This window comes from Cinclus cinclus, chromosome 30, assembly GCF_963662255.1.
Source record: "Cinclus cinclus chromosome 30, bCinCin1.1, whole genome shotgun sequence".
Taxonomy (NCBI): Eukaryota; Metazoa; Chordata; class Aves; order Passeriformes; family Cinclidae; genus Cinclus; species Cinclus cinclus.
Window position 1 is genome coordinate 1,901,137 of NC_085075.1, and position 19,632 is coordinate 1,920,768.

The window sequence follows — 19,632 nt, forward strand, 5'->3', positions numbered from 1 at the left end:
TACAGAGGGGATACAAGTGGGGATACACAGGAGGCTCACGGGGGGACAAACACGTGAGTGTTCGGAGGGATGCACGGGAGGATAGACGGGGATACGGGGGATTACACGGGGGGTTACACGGGGGGTTACACGGGGGGAATAGAGGGGATACGGAGGGGGTCACACGGGGGGGGCACGGGGATGCGAGCGCTGCCCCCCCGCTCCGTTCTCGATGGCGGTGTCGCCACCTGGTGGCGGCTCCTGGGACTGCGCGCGCCGCCGGCACCGGTTCCCCTGTGTCCGGTTCCCGCTCACGGTTCCCCGTTCCCGTTCCCCATTCCCCGTTCCCCATTCCCCATTCCCATTCCCCATTCCCCATTCCCCATTTCCCTTTACCCGTTCCCCATTCCCCGTTCCCCTTTACCCGTTCCCCATTCCCCATTCCCCATTCCCATTCCCCATTCCCCATTCCCCATTTCCCTTTACCCGTTCCCCATTCCCCGTTCCCCTTTACCCGTTCCCCATTCCCCATTCCCGTTCCCCTTTACCCGTTCCCCATTCCCCATTTCCCTTTACCCGTTCCCCATTCCCCATTCCCCATTCCCGTTCCCCATTCCCCATTCCCCATTTCCCTTTACCCGTTCCCCATTCCCCATTCCCCATTCCCCATTCCCCGTTCCCCTTTACCCGTTCCCCATTCCCCATTTCCCTTTACCCATTCCCCATTCCCCATTCCCCATTCCCCATTCCCCATTCCCCATTCCCCATTTCCCGTTCCCCATTTCCCTTTACCCATTCCCCGTTCCCCGTTCCCCATTCCCCATTCCCCATTCCCGTTCCCCTTTACCCGTTCCCCATTCCCCATTTCCCTTTACCCGTTCCCCATTCCCCATTCCCCATTCCCCATTCCCCATTTCCCGTTCCCGGTCGTCGGTGCCCCCCTCACCCCAGCGATGCCCCCCCTGCACCACGCGATGGAAAAAGAGGTCCTGGATTCTCCTGCCTTTCAGCAGCCACCTGTAACCCCCTCCCCATGACCCCCCTCCCCATGACCCCCCTTCTTTCCACTCCCCATAACTCCCCGACCTCCCCCTTCTCCCTCCCCGGGGCCAGGACTGGCACCTCTGGACTTTGAGGGCATCACGGCCATGATTCCCGATGCCCGGGCTCCCCCCAAAACTGCCTCCCCCCCCACTCCCACTCCCCCCCTCCAACCAGCAGCCTGTGCTTCAGTTTTTAAAAATTTTATTTATAACAATATCTGTTTTGTTTAGTTGTAAAGTAATCCAGCAAAAATTATTAAAACATTTCCCCCCAATAAAAGGATGGGGTCCCCCCCCGCCCCCCCCACATGCGTTTATTTATTTCTACTATAAAAGCTAGGTCATTTCCAGGGGTTTTTTTGTGGTTTTTTTTTTCTTTTTTTCCTGTTAAAAAATGTGCATGTCGGAAAGCGGGCAAGGGGCAGGTGAGAGGCCGTGGGGGGGCGTGGGGGGGTGGGTGGGGATTAGGGGCTGGGGACCCTCCCGCACCGCAGCGGGTCTGGGGGCTTCATCCTGGCCCCTGTAACAGTCGGGCAAAGAATGAGGGAAAGGGAGGAAAAGAGAGGGAGGGGAAGGTTGGGGAGAGAGGGGAAAATGGGGGGGAAATACAGGGGAGGGAGGGATGGGAATAGGGGGCTGGAGGGGGGGACTGCAGAGGCCAAGCTGCAGGAGGAGGGGGAAGCCGGGGAGCAGCAGATTTAGGTGGGGGGAAGGAAACGGGTTCCCTGGGGAGGTGAGCTGCTGAAACTGGGGGGTGTTGGGAACATGTGGGACCCAGCTCTGCCTCCCCCCGATCCGTGCACCCCGGAGAAGTGACCCCAGGTCTCCCGTCAGCCCCAGCCCCGGTGTGTTCACCCCAGTACCGGCCTGTCCTGGGGGCAGGAGGGACAGGGAGGGAAAGGGAAGAGAAGGGGGGTGCCCGATGTAAAGAGATTTAAAATAAACCAAAGCCGGGTCTGGCAATGAAGACGCCGAGGCCTGGGACCGGGGAATATACAGGTAATAATACTGCTCACATAGAAAAGTAATAATCCTTCATTTGTACATTTATACAGCGGCTCGTGGCCCCCCCACCCCGGCCCCCCGCCCGCCCCTGCAGCGGGGGCTGTGCCGGGCCCGGGCACCGCGGCCCCGCAGCCCCTCGCCCCCCATGCCCCTATGCCAGGGGGTCTGCCAGGTCGTCGTCCCCCCGTGCCAGCAGCTCCCGCTTCTCGTCCGTGCTGGCCAGGGAGTTGCGGCTGTTGTGGGCGCCCATGTACAGTGTGGCATAAACTGGGTTGGTGAAGTTGGTGGGCTGCAGAGAGGGGGGAGCAGGTGGGAGGGGGGCATGGACAGTCCCCCTGACCAGAACTGCTGTCCCCAGGGGTGTTCCCCACCCTGGGGTCACTCGGTGACAGCTCCCACCAGCCGTGACTTCCTCCAGGGACATGGGATAGCCCTGCTGGCCCTGCCTGCAGCCTCCAGCCCCAAAACCTTTGTGAGCTCTCAGAGCACCCCCCTAGCCCCAAATCCTCTCTCACCCCTCAGAGCCCCTCCAGCCCCAAAACCTTTGTGACCCCTCATAGCCCCCCCAGCCCCAAAGCATTTGCAAATCCCTCAGAGGCCTCCAAGCCCTGAAGCCTTTGAAGCCCTTTGGAGTTTCCCCCTTTTCTCCCACTCCAAAGCGTTTGCGAGCTTTGTGAGCCTTTGGAGCATCCCTTGGAGCATCCCCATCTCCCAAACCTTTGTGAACCTTCAGAATCCACCCCCAGCCCCAAAACCTCCAGACCCAAACCTCTGTGAACTTTCAGAATCTCCACCAGCCCCAAAGCCTCTGCCACCCTTCAGAGCTCCCCTAGTCCCAAAAAGTTTGCAAACCCTTGGAGCCCACTCAGCCCCAAAAGCTTTGTGATCCCTCAAAACCTTTGCAACCTCTCAAAGCTCCCAGCCCTGAAGCCTTTGAGACCCTCAGAGCCCCATCAGCCCCAAAGCCCATTCAAGCCCTCAGAGCCCCCCCAGGACTGCTGCAGAGAGAGCCCTGACAGTCACAGCAATGTGCCCACCATCCCAGCACCTCCCACTTCAGGCAGGACCCTGCAGAGCCCACAGCCCCTCACCTTATCAGGGTCCAGGGCAAAGTCAGCATCCAGCAGCTCTCCCACATCATCATCGGGCTCCCCCTCATACATTTTGTAGGTGGGATTCCCAATTTCCACGTTCATGGCACCGTTGGTCATCCGCTGGTGCTGGAAGCCCTTGGCACTGCAGTGAGGGAGGCAGAGGGTCAGTGCCAGTGACACTCCCGACCATCCCCCACCCTCGAGGCTCTCACAGCAGGGGCAGCTCCCCGTCCCTTCCACGCTGCCAGACTGACCCTTTAATTCTCCACTTGTACCAGACAAAAGCCACCACGGTGAGGAGGATGAGCAGCAGCAGAATGGGGATGACAATGGAGGCTGTTCCTGCGGGAGGAAGGCACGGGAATAGTCAGAACCTGGAGGGGGACAGTGCTCATATGGGGCAGCCTGGGCTGGCCCTGTCCCCCTTCCACCACAGAACGGGGTCAGGAATCACACAGGGGCACTGGGCAGCCCTGGATCACCAACAAACCCCCCCAGCTGTGGCATGGCATGGAAGGGGGGGATCACACACCGTCCCCCACTTACGGCTGCTCTGCTGCTCGCCCACGATGAAATCCTCGCAGCGCGTGCCCGTCATCCCCGAGGGACACCTGGGAGCGCAGGGAGAGCACCAGGATTAGCAGGGCAGGGCCATGCAGGGAGGGAGGGAGGGGCGGGCACAGACCTGGGGTCAAGGTGGGGCAGGGGCACACAGATCGGGGTGTGTCAGTGATGTCTCAGGGGGGCAAACAGCCCGCCTTGTCCCCCCTCCCATGCCCCCCAGCCCCCTCCTCTTACAGGCACTCGGGCAGCTGTGTCTTGTCACTGATGGAGCAGGTTCCGCCGTGCAGGCAGTAATTGTCACAGGTCAGGCAGTTCGGTGCTATCTTCCCATCAGGGCAGCTGTAGGGCACAGAGGATCAGTCCCATGGGCACTCCTGGCTCCCCTGTGCCCTCCCCCGGGTGTTCTGTGCTCCCCCCAGCCCCTCAGGACTCAGCTGTTGGCTCATCCCACCCACACAGCTCACGGCTGGGACACCAGGATGGGCGTCGGGGAGACAACTGAGACACCTCCACCTCCTTCTCCCAGGACCACTAGGCCCCCTGGATTTATCTGCCCTGAATTATCGACCCACCTGTGGCCGGTCCTGGTTTTCTCTGGGGTCCCTGTGCCCACCACCCCTTTTCCTCCCTCCACCTCGACTTTCCCAGCACCTACATGCAGGAGACCTCCCCACTCTGCTTGTTGATGCTGCACTTGCCCTCCTGGCACCGGGAGCACTTGTTCTCCTGGCACTGGGCACCCTCGAACTGAGGGGGGCAGCGGCACTGCTTGGCACCGCTGGCTGTCATCTGGCACACGCCGTCATTCTCACAGTAGTCGAAGCACTGCCCTGTGGGGGACAAGGGGGTCAGGGTGGGCAGCTCCTCAGCTGCCTCTCCAGTTCCCCATGGAGCACCACCCTGCCCCACACAGCATCCCACCAAAGAAGGGGACCTGAAAATCCAATCCAATGGGTGCTATTCCCAGGGATTTCCCCAAAAGAGGGGAACATGGGACTGCAATCCCTGATGCTGTCCAGGTATTCCCACACAGCATCCCCAAAAGAGAGTTGGGAGCCCAACCCTCTGGCACTGTCCCCAGAGGTCTCCCCCCCAGGCATCTCCAGGTGAGGGATGCCCACCCTTCTGACGTCCTACTGCTGTCCCCAAACATCCCCAGGTGAAGGACACCCATCCTTCCGACACCCCCATTGCTGTCCCCACCCCCTGGCACAGCGGGTGGCACTCACGGTACTGGCAGCGGTCCCCGATGAAGGTGGGCAGGCAGCGGCAGCTGGGCTGGTTGCCCTGGTTCACGGTGCAGCTGCCATTGTGCTGGCAGTAGTCCGTGCACACCTGCTGGTTGCACCGGGGCCCGGTGAAGCCGGTGGGGCAGCGGCAGGTTGGCATTCCTATGGATCAGACCCGTTAGCTCCTTGCCCACTTGTCCATCCGTCCATCCGTCCTTGACCCACCCCCGGCTCACCTGAGGGGGAGGCGGCGCAGGTGCCCCCATTCTGGCAGTAGTCCCAGCACTGGTCGATCTGGCACTTGTCCCCGTTGTAGCGTGGCTGGCAGCGGCACTTGGCCTGCTTGCGGGCGTTGAGGAAGCAGCTGCCGCCGTTCAGGCACACCAGGTCGCACGTGTCGGTGGTGGGCACTGGGAGGGAGGCATGGAGGGGATGGAAGTGAGCAAGATTGTGCTGGCAGGACCCAACTTCCTTCCTCATCCTCACCCTCTCCTCCTCTGGTGTCACCTACCCACAGGGGATACGGTGGGCGAGGGGATGACCACGCAGGTGCCGTTGTCCAGGCGTTTGCCGTTAGGGCACGTGCACACAGGGCCACTGGGGCTCAGCAGGCAGAGCCATTCGCACTTCTTGCGGTCACAAGGGTTGGTCACTGCAGGAGGGGAAGGCACAGGTGGTGAGGACAGCGGGGTGGTGACAGCATGGTGACCCACAGTCCTTGTTGCTCCACGGCACCTCTAGGGCATTCCCCTTCACAGCCCTGTGCTGTTCCTCCCATGCCCTGAGATCACCACCTGACCATTCACCACTGCAGCTGGACTTCCCCAACCCACCCCACCAAACCCTTGCTCTGCCCACCCAGACACCCCCACTTTGGGCACGGAGCTGGGGGTCTGAGTGACCTCTTCCCGAGCTCTGCCAACATACCCCTCACCCTCTGGCACCTCATGTCAGGTATCAGTCCCTGGCACCTCCCTCCCACCCCAGAAGCAGGGTGGGGGTCCCAGGCCTGCACACACCCTCTGGCTGCTTGTACTGGTGGTAGAGCACGACATCGGTGGCGTGGTTGAGGCCAGATGTCAAGTTGGTGACGGGCTTGTGCCCAAACTTGTGAATCTTGAAGATGCGGTTGTTGATGTAGGTGACGCCGTAGATGTAGTCCTCAAAGATGTCGATGCTGAATGGGTGGCTCAGCCCTGGGGAAAACAGGAGGGGACATGTGGAGGCAGGGATTTGGGGTAGGACCAAGGCCAGGGAACCCTAGGGGGTTCCCCTTACCCTTCTTGTTGTCAATGGCCACGACGGGGTCGGTGCCGTTGAGCCGAATGCTGCCGATGACGGAGAGCTTGGCGTCGGCCCAGTACAGCCTCTCATTGTGGTAGTCCACGGCCAGGCCTGAGGGGACACAGCCCCTGGTGAGCCCCCACTCCACCCCAAGCCCCTCCTGACCAACTGACCCACAGAGCAACCGCCCACCACCCCTACACTCTTCTGCCAGGGGCTCCAAGCCCCCAGAACAACCTTTCCCAACATAAATGGATGAACATGTCCCCATCATGGCTTTTGCGCCCCTCATGTCACCTGCCTCTCTCACCTGTTGGCCACTGGATGTTGTCCTGCACCAGGGTCTCCCGCAGCGTCCCATCCATGGCAGCTGTCTCAATCTTGGGGTGATTGCCCCAGTCTGACCAGTACATTGTTCTGTAAGGACACAGGCAGATCATTCCCAGGGGAACAGGACGGCCCAATGACCAGGGAGGAGGAACCCTTCCACACTGCTCCCGAAGCATCCTGGAGCCACCAGGTAACTCTGGGGCAACTCCAGAAGAGACACAGAGAGTGACACTGGGACACATGGGTGGGCTTGTGGTGAGGGGAGTGTGGTGAGGGCTGGGCAGAGGCATGGGAGGAAGGCTCAAGTCCCTCACCCCCGTAGTGGGTCAACCACGATGGCGTGGGGCTCATCGATCATCCCTGAAATCAGCGTCTTGCGGTTCTCGCCCTTCATCTGCGCCACCTCAATGACATCCCGCCCCGAGTCCGTCCAGTAGATGTTCCCGGCCACCCAATCGATGGCGATTCCCCGCGGCATCTTCAGCCCTGAGATCTGTGTGGGGCAGAGTGCGGACAGGTGAGGGGGGAGGAAACATCAGCCTGTTGCTCCCACCGTGCCCTGGCAGAGCTCACTCACGTTCAGGTGTGTGACGCCGCCGTCGATCTGGCGCCGGTTGCGGTTAGAGGCGGTGGAGGCGGAGGAGGACGCAGGCAGCTCCCGGTATGAGATCCGGCCCGTGTGCCAGTTGGTCCAGTAGATCTTGTTGCCCTTGACGTAGATGTCCATGGCATCGATGCGCACGTTTTCATCGCCCTGGAAGGCCGGCTCGTAGGCTGAGTTGGGGTTGAACGGGTACATGCTCCTGATCTTGTTGTCATCCGCAATGTAGAGGATCTGGTGCTCAGAGCCTGCAGAGGAGGAGGAGAGGTTGGCATAGGCTGGACTGGGAACAGGGGCTCAGCCAGGAGTGGGGACTCAGCCAGGAACAGGGACTCAGCCCAGCTCCCTGGTGGGACAGGGACAGGGTGACTGGGAGCTCGTCATTGCCTTGGGGCTCACTCTGCCAGGGATGGACAGACTGATGGCACCAGTGGTACCAGAAGGGTGGGCAGAGCTGCAGGGGTTTGGAGGGAAGAGTAAAGAATTCCCACAGGAGCTCTGGGGCGCATGGGGGGTGCTGGGTACACACAGAACCCGTGTGGGTCCCTGTTCCCTCCTGACCTTCCGCCTTGCACATGTTGTCCGTCTTCATGAAGTTCTTGGCACAGCTGCAGACGTGGGAGCCCTTGGTGTTGTTGCAGAGCTGCGAGCAGGTCGCAAAGCGCAGGCACTCGTTGATGTCTGGGCAGCAGGAGATGGGATCAGGGGGAGATCTGGAAGGTGCTCCCACAGACCCCAACTCTGCTCGAGGACACCATTCCTGCTGCCCCAGCCCCAGCCCAGCTGTGAAATCACATCTCATTGGGAAAAACCAATGCTGATCCCAACAGCCCAAGCCCTCTCCAGCAGCAGTGGGAAGTACCTTGGCAAAAATTTTTGTCCGGCACCTTCTGGAATCCTCTGCGGCAGGTGCAGTACGAGGCAGACTGGGACTGGACGCACTGGGCCTCATCCCCACACATGGTGGTGTTGGTCATGCAATCGTATGACTTGTGCTCTGCGGAGGGATGTGCTGTCACACACGTGTCACAGCGAGTTCCCCAGCCCCCAACAGGCCCCCGGCTCCCCACCCACCATGGGAGCAGGATTCCTCATCGGAGCCGTCTCCGCAGTCATCGAAGAAGTTGCAGCGGAGGTTGGCACTGATGCACTTCTTGTTCCCACACAGGAATTCGTTCTTGTCCTGGCTGCAGCTCTTGGGCTTGGCCGTGGGTGACTCTGCGGGTGAGGGGCAGCAGCTGTGACCTCCCATGTCCTGGGCACCCAATCCCCATAGGACCTTCTGGGAGCAAGCAGGGACTTGGGACCCTGCATCCACACCCTGATTTTGGGAGGAAAGACTGGGCAAAGCCAACCCCAACACCTGGGCTGAACCCTGGGCTCAGGGAGTATCATCCCAAGGGCCACAGTGACCATGCAGGCACCGTGGCCAGGCAGGCTCAGGGCTGTGCCCACGGGCAGCCCCACTCACCACAGTCCTTCTCATCCGTGTTATCTCCACAGTTGTCAATGCCGTCGCACTGTCGACCAATCCACAGACATACCCGGTCATTCTTGCAGCGGAACGGTCTGTTGGGGGGACACTGGAATTTCACTGCACCAGCAAACAGAAACAAACGGTGACGGTGAAAGGAGACGCCGTAGCCAGGCTGTCACACATGTCACGAGCTGCTGCTCGGCCTCTGCCCGCTCTCTGGGGAGGGATGTCCCACGCGGGCGAGCGGGCTCCGGAGGCTGAAGCAAAGAGACTGAAGCAAAGACAATCGCCCGGCTGCTGTGAGCCCTCTCCTCACCCAGTCCCGGCCCCCCAAGCCCTCTCCCCACCTCCAGCCCCCTTGCTCTGCTCAGCCCCTCTGGAACTCCTTCCCCTCAACTGGAGCTACCTCCAGCCCCCCATCCCCAGCGGCCACCCCTGAGAGGAGCTGCCAGAGGTCCCCCCCAAACCCTCTTGTCCCCGCAGGGGTACCCAAGCTCTGGGACTGCCCCCCCATTCTGGGGCATGGGAGGGCTCGGGGCAAAGGCACCGCAGGGTCACTCACAGCACTCCTCGGGATTCTCATCCGAGTTGTCCCCACAATCATCCTCCCCATCACACTTCCAGGCCAGGGGCTTGCACAGGGTGTTGTTGCACTGGAACTCATCCAGGGGACAGGTGCGAACTGCAGCAGTGCAAGAGGGGACACGTCAGTGCCCTGCTGCCAAAACCCTGGTCTGGGGCTTCAATTCCAATTCCCAGCATGGACTGGGGGTCTCCAGGGTTGGGGGTTTCCAGGGTTTGTGTACATGGCCGTGCATTCTCCAGGGTGGGGTACAGAGGGGTGGACACACACACAGGGGAGCGCTCCCACCCGCAGCGGGGACACCGGTGACATGAGGGCAGGGAGAGGGGGGACACAGCCAGCCTCGGGGGACACACAGCTCTGCCATTACCCCCGGTGCCACAGTTCTCCTCATCACTGCCATCCATGCAGTCGGCGTCAGCATCGCAGCGCCAGCGCATGGGGATGCAGTGCCCGTTGTTGCACTGGAACTGGTCAAACTCACAGCGGGGGATGCAGTCTTTCTGCAGGGGAACCAGCGAGGAACACGCTCAGCAGGACCAAGCAGGCTCCTGTCCTGTTGCCACACCCAGGCTCTGAGCCCCAGGGCCACAGGCAGGGGCAGAGGGGGGGATGTGTCCCCTTCCCGTACCTCATCGGAGCCATCGGCGCAGTCGTGGTCCCCGTCACATTTCCACCTGCCCGCGATGCAGCGGCCATTGGCACAAGAGAACTCGCTCTCAGAGCAGGGCCGGGGTGCTGGGGACAGAGAACACAGAGTGTGCCCTGAGTGTGGGGACAGCTGTGAGGGCAGGGGGTGTCCTTGGGGGGACACAGGCTGACACGGACACACGGCTGGCAGCACTAGGGACAGGGGGTACAGGCAGAGCTGTGGCAGCTGCCAGAGGGGCACAGCTGGTACCACCTGCCAGTCCCTTCCCACTTCAGGGCTCCCAGCTGCCTGTGGGGGTTTCGGGGGGCACTGAGGCCACACAACCTGGCTGTCCCCCAGGTCACTCACTCTCCACAGGGCAGCACCAGCCCCACTGCTGCCCACCCCAGCTGTCTCCCAAGCAGGAGGAACTGCAGCGGCGCCCTGGCAAAACCTCATCCCTGTTCCCCCTCACAGGGTATGGGGACAGACACCTGCTCACAGCTTACTGGCATAGCCAGTGCCAAATCCAGGAGGATGGCACGTGGCACAGCCGCCCACCTGGGATGGCTCTTGGAACCCTTCCCCTCCCCACAGCCCTGGGGTATGGGGGCACAGAGACTCTCTGGTCATGGCACAGAACAGAGGGAGAAGAGGGGATCGAGGTATCCAGGTGGAGCAGGGAGAGTCACAGTGGGGATAGGTTTTGGAGCCAAGACCAAGCCATGCACGGGTCAGACCCTCCCTGGCTGTGGCTGCGTGGAGGGAGATGCTGGTGTTTATGCTCAGTAAATCCACCTGGACTGTCCAGTCCCAACCCCTCTGCCCTCACCTAGAAATTGTCTTCGTTGATTTTAGAGAGACTGTACATGGAATTAAAAGATTTTGGCAGGAACCTACCTCTGAGCGCCCCATAACGACAGTGTGAAAATGGAGAAAAACATAAGATGAAGTGAAATGGCACAAACTCAAAAACACGACAGGAAATCAACAGAAAAGAAAACAAAAGCTGCACTGCACCCTAAAGAGCTGTAGGATGACAGAAGGACCCAGTGGGCACTGCGGGATGGGAGAGAGTCTGGCAGCAGACCCTGGTGCCATCCCATAGGCAGCCTGAACCCCTCTGGAGGGACAGAGCCACAATGGAGCCCTGGGAATGGTCCTGCCCATGAGGACACTCGTGTTCCTTGACTGCTCATCAGGGCAGGTGCTGGCACATGAGCAGGAGCTCCCAAAGGGGCAGCGCTGAACTCTCTGCCCCAGCTCTGGGGATCAGTCACCTCCCCATGCACCGGCCCAGGCCTGAGGCTGTGACCTGGGTCCCTCCTGACAGCTCTGTGTGTGTCCCCACCGCCGTCCCAGGTGCCACTGCCAGGCAGAGGGTGACACAGGGGCTGATGCTCAGTGGCAAAGCAGGACAAGGTGCCCTGGGGTAACTCCAGACACACTGGGCCCCCATGCTGCTGCAGGGAGTGTCCTGGCATCACCCCTTCCCTGTCATCCATCACCCTTGGGGTGTCTCCTTGGCACAGCCTCCCCTGTGCAGGGCCAGGCTCTCCAGACCCCTGGAGTCAGAGGCGTCCTGGCCGGGGGACACAGTGGCTCTGCCGGCCACCAGCCTGACACTCCTCGGTGGAAGAAGGGCCGGGGAGGGGCCCCAAACCTCTCCCCTCTCCACTGCTCCATCCCGGGGACAGCAAAGGCTGCAGGGTGGCACTTACTGCAGCTCTCCTCGTCAGAGTTGTCCCCGCAGTCATTGTCGTAGTCACACTGCCAGCGCCCCGGCACACAGCGGTTGTTCTTGCAGCGGAACTGGTACGGCTCACACGTGCGCTCGTCTGGGAGGGACAGCAGGGACAGGGACACGGGTCAGCACTGCCACACAAGAGGGAAGGGAAGGGAAGGGAAGGGAAGGGAAGGGGAAGGGGAAGGGGAAGGGGAAGGGGAAGGGGAAGGGGAAGGGGAAGGGGAAGGGGAAGGGGAAGGGGAAGGGGAAGGGGAAGGGGAAGGGGAAGGGGAAGGGGAAGGGGAAGGGGAAGGGGAAGGGGAAGGGGAAGGGGAAGGGGAAGGGGAAGGGGAAGGGGAAGGAAAGGAAAGGGGAAGGGGAAGGGGAAGGGGAAGGGGAAGGGGAAGGGGAAGGGGAAGGGGAAGGGGAAGGGGAAGGGGAAGGGAAGGGAAGGGAAGGGAAGGGAAGGGAAGGGAAGGGAAGGGGACAGGTGTCAACACCACCCCACACAAAGGGACAGAACGGGAACAGGGACAGGCATCAGCACTGTCCTGAACGAGGGGAAATATGGGACAGGGGGAAGAGCAAGCACTCTGCTGCATGAGGGTAGGGACAGAACAGGGACAGGGGAAGGTACCAGCACTGCCCAAAACAAGGGGAAGGAAGGGACAGGAACAGTGACGGGGTCAGCAGTGCCCTGCACAATGGGAGATATGGGGCAGGGATGGGACCAGCACTGCTCCACATGAGGGCAGGAGTGGGACAAAGACAGAGGTCAGAACTGCCCTGTATGACAGGAGGATGAGACAGGGACAGGGGTCAACATTGCCCTGCATCTCCCTCTGACCCAGTCCTGCCCACACCACTTAGAATAGGAGCAGCTGGAACTCCTGGGGCACCCCAGAGGAGACAACCAGTTCCAGGCCAACCTGTCCCTTGTGGAACAAGACGACACTGGCTTGTCCCCACTGCCTCTGCTCACCGCATTCCTCCTTGGGCTCATCAGATCCATCCCCACAGTCATCTTCCCCATCACACTTCCAGCGTGCTGGGATGCACCGGCCTGAGTCCTTGCATCGGAACTCATCCACACCACAGGTCATTTGGGCTGGAGGGGACAAAGTGACACAGGGCAGAGATCAGCACTGGTCAGGCGTGTGTTCTTCTCTGCAGGGCTGATGAACAACCTGGAGCTTGGTGAGATCCCCCTCCCTCCCAAGCAGTTCTTCAGGGAGAAGTCAGAGGGAGGAGGATCCCAGCAGGACAGATCCAGACAAAGCCACCAACAGCATCAGCCACTGCCCACAGGGACTGAACAGGGACCGAGGAGGGACTGAGGCAGAACTGAGCAGGCACTGAGCAGAGAATGAGGAGGGACCAAGGTAGAACTTAGCAGGGACTGAGCAAGGACTGAGTAGAGAACAAGGAGGGACAAAGGAGGGACCAAGGAGGGACTGAGCAAGGACTGAGGAGAGACTGAGATAGAACTGGGCAGGGACTAAGCAGAGACAGAGCAGGGACCAAGAAGGAACTGAGCAGGGACCTGCCACTGTGCCAGCACACAGAGGTGCCCGGTGTGGGCATTTTACACGTGGCCAGAACCCTCCCCACACAGGTCCCTTACTGCAGTTGGCAGGTTCATCGGAGCCATCCACGCAGTCGTTGTCACGGTCACAGACCCAGACACGGGGGATGCAGCGCTTGGTGATGGCACACTGGAACTGGTTGGGGGCACAGGTCACCTCCGCTGCAGGAGGGAGAAGAGGTGTCAGGAAGGGCAGCAGGGCGGGCAGGAGCCAGCCAGCCCTTTCCCCAAAAAACAGCCACGGGGTTAAGAGGTGTGTGGATGCTCCAGGGATCACAAGGGGCTGGCGTGCTTGGTGGAGGAGATGGAGCAGAGACAAAAAATGCCCCCAGAAGACTCCAAGCTATGGAGGGACAGGGCAGAGGCCACAAGATCCCTCAGCTGGGCAACAGGCTCAACCCAAATCCACTTCAAGGGATTTAAGAATTTCATTTCCACTAGGACACAGCAGCATCCGTAGGGGTGATGGGGACAGAGGGTCTGTGGAGACTAGGGGTATGGAGAAAGCCCTGGGACAGCCCAGGGAGCCAAACACCCCAAGACACAGATCTGAGCTCCTCAGTCTGGCCCACATTTGGTCCCACCTGACACCCTGAGCCCCCCACTCACGACAGTCCTTCTCGTCCTCTCCGTCCCCGCAGTTGTCCTGCCCGTTGCAGCGGAAGATGCCAGGGATGCAGCGGTTGGTGTTGGTGCACTTGAACTGACTGGGCAGGCATACGTGGATGTCTGGGGAAGAGGTGACACAGTCAGGGGGTGACAGCCTGCAGCTCCACGCTGGGGAGGCCTGGGGGTCACGAGGGGACACAGGGAACCTACCACAGTTGGCCTCGTCTGAGTTGTCCTGGCAGTCGTTGTCACCATCGCAGATGAAGGCGGGGTTGGTGCAGATCCCTGTGGAGCACTGGAACTGCCCTGGCCTGCACTTGAACTCAGCTGTGGGGTAACACAGGGCCACAGGTTTGCTCTAGGGCAAACCTTAACCTCAAAGCCCTGCTCTACCCCTCTGGGGTCCTTTAGGGACCCAGCATCCAATTCTGGGCTAGGGCACTGGACATGAGACAATCCTGACACTGGGACCGGTGTGTCCCACTGCTCCCTGAACGCCATCACTGGACATTGGACTGATCCTCCCCTCCACGGGGATGTCCCAACAGCCATGGGGTGCTGGGACACGGGGGCTGTGCCACGCCCTGGCACTCACGGCAATCCTCCGGCTCATCCGACCGGTCCCCGCAGTCGTCCTCGGTGTCGCATTTCCACCAGAAAGGGATGCACTTGTCGTTCTTGCAGACAAACTGATGGAGAGAGGAGCTCATGGGGTCGTTCACGATGGGGAGGGGGGGACCCCAAAAGATTTAATTCCCAGTGAGGTCAGCCAAGGACACAGATCCTGTGCTGTCCCTTCCAGGTATTTCCAAATCCTGACCCAGAGCAAAGCCTTAACCCCACCCAGGCCCTGGGTAGAAGAACATCCCAGAGCTGGAGGGTCTCTGGCTCTCCTGGACACCCCCAAACATGAAGTGCCACAGGAGGCAGGTGCTGCCTGCATCCATGGAAGACTGTGCTACATCCCAGCACCCCCAAGGAGATCATGGCAGGAGGGACACGGGCACAGAGAATTTCCAAGCAGGCAGGGACAGGCAGGCAGGGGCTTACCTGGCTGGCTGTGCAGTTGGACACGCAGGTTTTGCCATCGCTGCCTAGGTAGAAGTTGGTGGGACAGGCACACTTGTGCCCCCCGCCCGGTGAGAGCAGGCAGAGGTTGCTGCAGCCGCCGTTGTTGGTCTTGCAGGGATGGTTGGGAACTGTGGAAAGCAAGGTGACAACAGCGAGTCAGATCACACTGGGGACCCTCAGGGTGGCAGGGGAGCAGCAAGACCCTTGTCACCCTGCTTCTGCTCCCCCTGCCCGACCTGGTGTCCCCCCAAGTCCCTTTCCCAGGGTGGTTTCCCAGCACTGGCATCCCCAGGCCGTGCTCACCGTCAGGCTGGCGGTAAGGGTGGTAGATGTGGATGTCCATGGGCCGGTGCAAGGTGCTGATCAGCAGTGTCTTGTTGGCTCCTGTTGTCTTGTGGGCCCGGTTGATGGACTTGGTCTCCCAGTCGGTCCAGTAGATGAAATCCTCGAAGAGGGTAAGCGCAAAGATGTGTGGGATGTCCTGGCTGAGCACTGAGAGAGGAGCAGGCGCTCAGTGAGGGACTGTGCCACATTCCCCTCTCCCATGGAAGCAGCCACTTCCCTGGACACAGAAGAGTGGCCAGAGCTGGGCACTGTCCCCAGCAGCCCTGACTCCCACTCCAATGCTTCACCCACAGCCTGGAACCCCCCAAGGTGTGCTGGTACAGCGGGACCCCGGAGCTCTCACCCGTGTGCCGGTTGGAGCCGTCCAGGCTGGCGAACTCGATGTAGTCCTCACGGGCATCAGCCCAGTAGATCCGGCTGTTGATGTAGTCGAGGGTGAGGCCGTTGGGCCACGTGATCTTGGTGTCCACGATGACGCTGCGGTTGGTGCCATCCATGCCGATCTTCCCGATCAGAGAGTGGTCCCCCCAGTCCGTCCAGTAGAGGTAGCTGCGGATGAAACAGAAGAGCAAGGAGAGATTGAGTTGGAAACCACAGGAATTCCTCCCTGTGAGGGTGGTGAGGCCCTGGCACAGGGTGTCCAGAGAAGCTGTGGCTGCCTCATCCCTGGAAGTGTCCAAGGTCGGACAGGGTTTGGAGCAACCTGGGATAGTAGAGGTGACAGCACTGGGGTGGAACAAGATGGTTTTTAAAGGCCCTTCCATCCCAAACCACCCTGTGATAAATGGAGGTGCATGGGCACAGAATAGAGAAAAGCATCCCAATGTCCCAGAGGCCAAGAGGGAAGGCTTCATCCCATTTCCCAACCTCTGGGACTACGGCAAGATGACCACAGCCCCCTCCCCAGTGCAGAGCAGCAGTTTAATGTCCCCCACAGCCCCCTCCCCAGTGCAGAGCAGCAGCTCCATGTCCCCCAGGCTCTCACCCATTCTGCACATCCACCACGAGTGCACGGGGCTCGCGCAGGCCCGAGTTGACCAGCACGGTGCGGTACGCGCCGTTGAGCTTCGACACCTCGATGGTGTCCCGACCCTTGTCACACCAGTACAGGTTTCCTCCCACCCAGTCCACAGCCAGCCCGTCGGGGTTGCTGAGCCCCGTGCGGTGAAGGACCTGCCAGGAGAAATCAGAGGTGACAGGGCTGAGCAGAGAGACCAAACCCTGATGTCTCAGGGGTTACAGCATCCCCCTTCCCAGCCCAGACCTCCTTCCTGATTCCCCTCTTAGGTTTAGATGGGATATTAGGAAAAAACTTTCTCCCTGTGAGGGTGGAGAGGCCCAGGCACAGGATGCCCAGAAAAGTTGTGGCTACCCCTGGACCCCTGGTAGTGACCAAGGCCAGGTTGGACAGGGCTTGGAGCAAATTGGGGTAGTGGAAGGTGTCCCTGCCCAAGGCAGCAGAGTGAAACTGGATGAACTTTAATATCCCTTCTAACCCAAATCATTCCATGACTCCATGACTCTTCCCCCAACCTTCCTTGCCCTGCATTTCAGGGCAGTGTGGAGCCCACCCCTGCTTGGCTGCAAAACATCCCACAGCAACTGGAGCTGATTCCTAAAGACCAGTGATGACCCCACAGTGGGGCAGGAGGTGGGTGAGGCCCAGCTGCACGGCCCAGGGGTGCCCAGGGGTTGCCCCCATCCTCACCTGGACGTTGCTGCCGTTAATGTGCATGCGACGGATCATGCTGCCCTGCGTGGTGACATCTGTCCAGTAGATCATCTGCTCCCGGTAGTCAAAATCCAGAGCCACGGCATTGTTCAGCCCCTGGAGAGCGGGGAGGGAGGGAGGCAGGGAGAAGGGTTGCAGCAGCCTCAGTGGCTAGCATGAGGTCTGGGGGCGTTTTATAGAGCCCACAGCCTCCCTGCTTGCTCCTCGCTCACAGTGATCTCCTGACATTTAGATGGATCTACCATTCCCCTGGGAAGCCAAAAGCCCAAAATCCTCAGCTGGTGGTTCCCATGTCTTTCAGGGCCTGCTCCATCCCCAGCTCCCAGCCACACGGGGCTGGTGTCCCTCCTGCTCCCAGCTCACCCCGCACCTGCTTCAGCAGAGTGTAGTTGGAGCCATCCAGGTTGAGCTTCCTCAGATAGTAGCGGTTGGCAAAGATGAGGAAAGGTTCTTCATCTGCACAGGGAAAGAGGGAAAAGTGGCATGGGAGCACTGCTGGGATGTGGGCAGAACCCTGCCCACCTGCCACCCTCCCAGCCCCACTCCCTCATGAGTTGGTGGTAGCCACTTCACCCTCCAACTCCGGTGCCAGGACCATCCCATGGTCACCAGGAACATCCCGGGCTCTGCGCCCACACCTGGCTCTTACCTGTGACAGACTTGCAGCTAGTGGGGTTGTCAGGTCTGAGCTTGTAGCCCTCAGTGCAGAGGCACTTGTAGCTGCCCAGGGTGTTGATGCACTTCTGGCTGCAGGGGTAGGCGGTGGAGCACTCGTCGATGTCGACGCACGTCTTCCCATCGTCCTTCAGCCGGAACCCGGGACGACATCTGCACTGCAGGAGCAACCCAGAGCTGTCAGACACCTCCAAGGCCCACACGCCGGGAGGTGGCAGGTGCTGGGAGGTGACAAGTGTCACTGTGGGACACGTGGATTCAGCAAGGACAGCTGAGACACACAAACAGTGCCTGAAGCGCCCGTGTCATATCCCTGGCCCAGCTGGCACAGGACAGACACAACCCTCACGTCTGCAGAGCAGGAAGGAGAGGGAACAGCAGGAGCTGTGCCAGGGGAGGTTTAGGCTGGATATCAGGAAAAGGTTCTTCCCCCAGAGGGTGGTCAGGCACTGTTGATTGGCACAGCCCCAAAGCTGCAAGAGCTCCAGGAGCATTTGGACAACATTCTCAGGCACAGGATGGGATTTGCTGAGGACTCCTGTGCAGGGGCAGGAGTTGGACTTCAACAATCATTGTAGGTCCCTTCCAACTCAGGGCATTCTGTAATTCTATGATCTCCACAGCCAGCCCACCCACCCTATGGCCCCCTACCTTGTACCCAATCTTGAGGTCCTCACACTCCTGGGAGCAGCCACTCAGCTTCTTGTTGAGGCACTCGTTGATGAAGCAGTTGAGCTCATCAGAGCCGTCGGCGCAGTCATTGTTGTTGTCACAGAGCAGTGCCTCGGAGATGCAATTCCCATTCTTGCAGAGGAAGAAGGAGTCGTTGCACTTGTTTTCTACAGAGAGGAGGTGGGAGTGGTCAGTGGGGAGTAGCTGGGGCTCAGCTATCCCCCCCCAGTGTGACCCCAGCAGGTACCTGGGCTGCTGCAGCGCGGGTTCTTGGGCGCCTCGTCCGAGTGGTCGTGGCAGTCGAACTCCCCGTCACATTCCCACTGCCGGTTGCTGAGGCAGCGGCCGTTCTGACAGCGGAACTCGTGGGGGCCACAGGTGGGATACTCTGAGGGAGGGTGAGGGGCTCAGCTGCCAACCCACCCTCCTGAGCCTTCCAGAGGTACCGTGGAACCACTCAGAGAGAGAGAGAGGCACCATGGAGCCAAACACTCCTGAGCTGCCAGGAGCAGCAGGGACACCACAGAGCAGCTGGCTTGGGACAGGGGTGCTCTGCACATGCATGGATCTCTCTGTGGGTTTGGATCTCTCTGTGGGTTTGGATCTCTCTGTGGCTTCGTATCTCTGTGTGGGTTTGGATCTCCCTGGGTTTGGATCTCTCTGTGGGTTTGAATCTCTCTGCAGATTTGGATTTCTCTGTGGGTTTGGATCTCCCTGGGTTTGAATCTCTCTGTGGCTTTGGATTTCTCCCTGGGTTTGAATCTCTCTGTGTCTTTGGATCTCTTCCTGGGTTTGGATCCTTGTGTCAGGGCTGGGGGGCTGCTCTCCACCAGAAATCCCCCTCTGCTGCCTCTCCGGCTTCCCTCTCACCACACTCACACCAAACCCCTCCAGGGTGATGAAGACCCTCCCAGGGTACTGTCCCAAAGCCCAGGAGGACCCAGCACAGCTGACAGGTCAGTCCCCCTGTGTCCCACAGACACCCACCACATTCTGGGGACTCGTCAGAGCCGTCGCCGCAGTCATTGTCGTGGTCGCAGACGAAGTGCTTGGGGATGCACTGTCGGTTCCCACACATGAACTCCCGCTCGTCACAGGTGTTGTTGTACACTGGATTGAGGCACCACCAGCATCAGCCCCTGCCAGCCCCTGCCTCCCCAGCCCCCCATCCTCAGGTACTCACAGCAGCCAGCAGCGAGGGTCTCATCAGCCCCATCTGCACAGTCCTTGTCCCCATCACAGAGCCAGCGCTCTGGCACGCACACATAGGTGCCTGGGCACTGGAAGGATCCTGAGCTGCAAGTGGTCAGCCCTGAGGAAGGGAGGAGCAGGATGGAGTCTGGACACCCCACTGCTGGAGCTCTGGGGAGCCCCAAAATATAAAGCCCAGGAGAGCG

General features: G+C 60.3%; 1 protein-coding gene across 1 annotated transcript in view; it reads right to left on the reverse strand.

Moving 5' to 3' along the window:
- Nucleotides 1-2,178: 2,178 nt before the first annotated feature.
- LRP1 (LDL receptor related protein 1) overlaps nt 2,179-19,632 on the reverse strand; it is a 65,132-nt gene continuing 47,678 nt past the window's right edge. The window contains exons 54-91 of the mRNA XM_062510839.1: nt 19,419-19,547; nt 19,223-19,345; nt 18,483-18,623; nt 18,215-18,402; nt 17,538-17,721; nt 17,259-17,344; nt 16,865-16,984; nt 16,142-16,329; nt 15,500-15,705; nt 15,115-15,303; nt 14,791-14,939; nt 14,336-14,429; nt 13,951-14,067; nt 13,741-13,860; nt 13,171-13,293; nt 12,529-12,654; nt 11,542-11,658; nt 9,821-9,927; nt 9,560-9,692; nt 9,169-9,288; nt 8,601-8,723; nt 8,204-8,347; nt 7,992-8,126; nt 7,691-7,810; nt 7,106-7,377; nt 6,843-7,021; nt 6,509-6,615; nt 6,193-6,309; nt 5,934-6,110; nt 5,426-5,566; nt 5,151-5,324; nt 4,915-5,076; nt 4,341-4,515; nt 3,920-4,024; nt 3,668-3,732; nt 3,376-3,463; nt 3,119-3,263; nt 2,179-2,316 (exon numbers count right to left, since the gene is read on the reverse strand). Coding sequence (XP_062366823.1) covers nt 2,179-2,316; nt 3,119-3,263; nt 3,376-3,463; nt 3,668-3,732; nt 3,920-4,024; nt 4,341-4,515; nt 4,915-5,076; nt 5,151-5,324; nt 5,426-5,566; nt 5,934-6,110; nt 6,193-6,309; nt 6,509-6,615; nt 6,843-7,021; nt 7,106-7,377; nt 7,691-7,810; nt 7,992-8,126; nt 8,204-8,347; nt 8,601-8,723; nt 9,169-9,288; nt 9,560-9,692; nt 9,821-9,927; nt 11,542-11,658; nt 12,529-12,654; nt 13,171-13,293; nt 13,741-13,860; nt 13,951-14,067; nt 14,336-14,429; nt 14,791-14,939; nt 15,115-15,303; nt 15,500-15,705; nt 16,142-16,329; nt 16,865-16,984; nt 17,259-17,344; nt 17,538-17,721; nt 18,215-18,402; nt 18,483-18,623; nt 19,223-19,345; nt 19,419-19,547 — 5,327 coding nt within the window. The remainder of the gene's footprint in view (nt 2,317-3,118; nt 3,264-3,375; nt 3,464-3,667; nt 3,733-3,919; nt 4,025-4,340; nt 4,516-4,914; nt 5,077-5,150; nt 5,325-5,425; nt 5,567-5,933; nt 6,111-6,192; nt 6,310-6,508; nt 6,616-6,842; nt 7,022-7,105; nt 7,378-7,690; nt 7,811-7,991; nt 8,127-8,203; nt 8,348-8,600; nt 8,724-9,168; nt 9,289-9,559; nt 9,693-9,820; nt 9,928-11,541; nt 11,659-12,528; nt 12,655-13,170; nt 13,294-13,740; nt 13,861-13,950; nt 14,068-14,335; nt 14,430-14,790; nt 14,940-15,114; nt 15,304-15,499; nt 15,706-16,141; nt 16,330-16,864; nt 16,985-17,258; nt 17,345-17,537; nt 17,722-18,214; nt 18,403-18,482; nt 18,624-19,222; nt 19,346-19,418; nt 19,548-19,632) is intronic.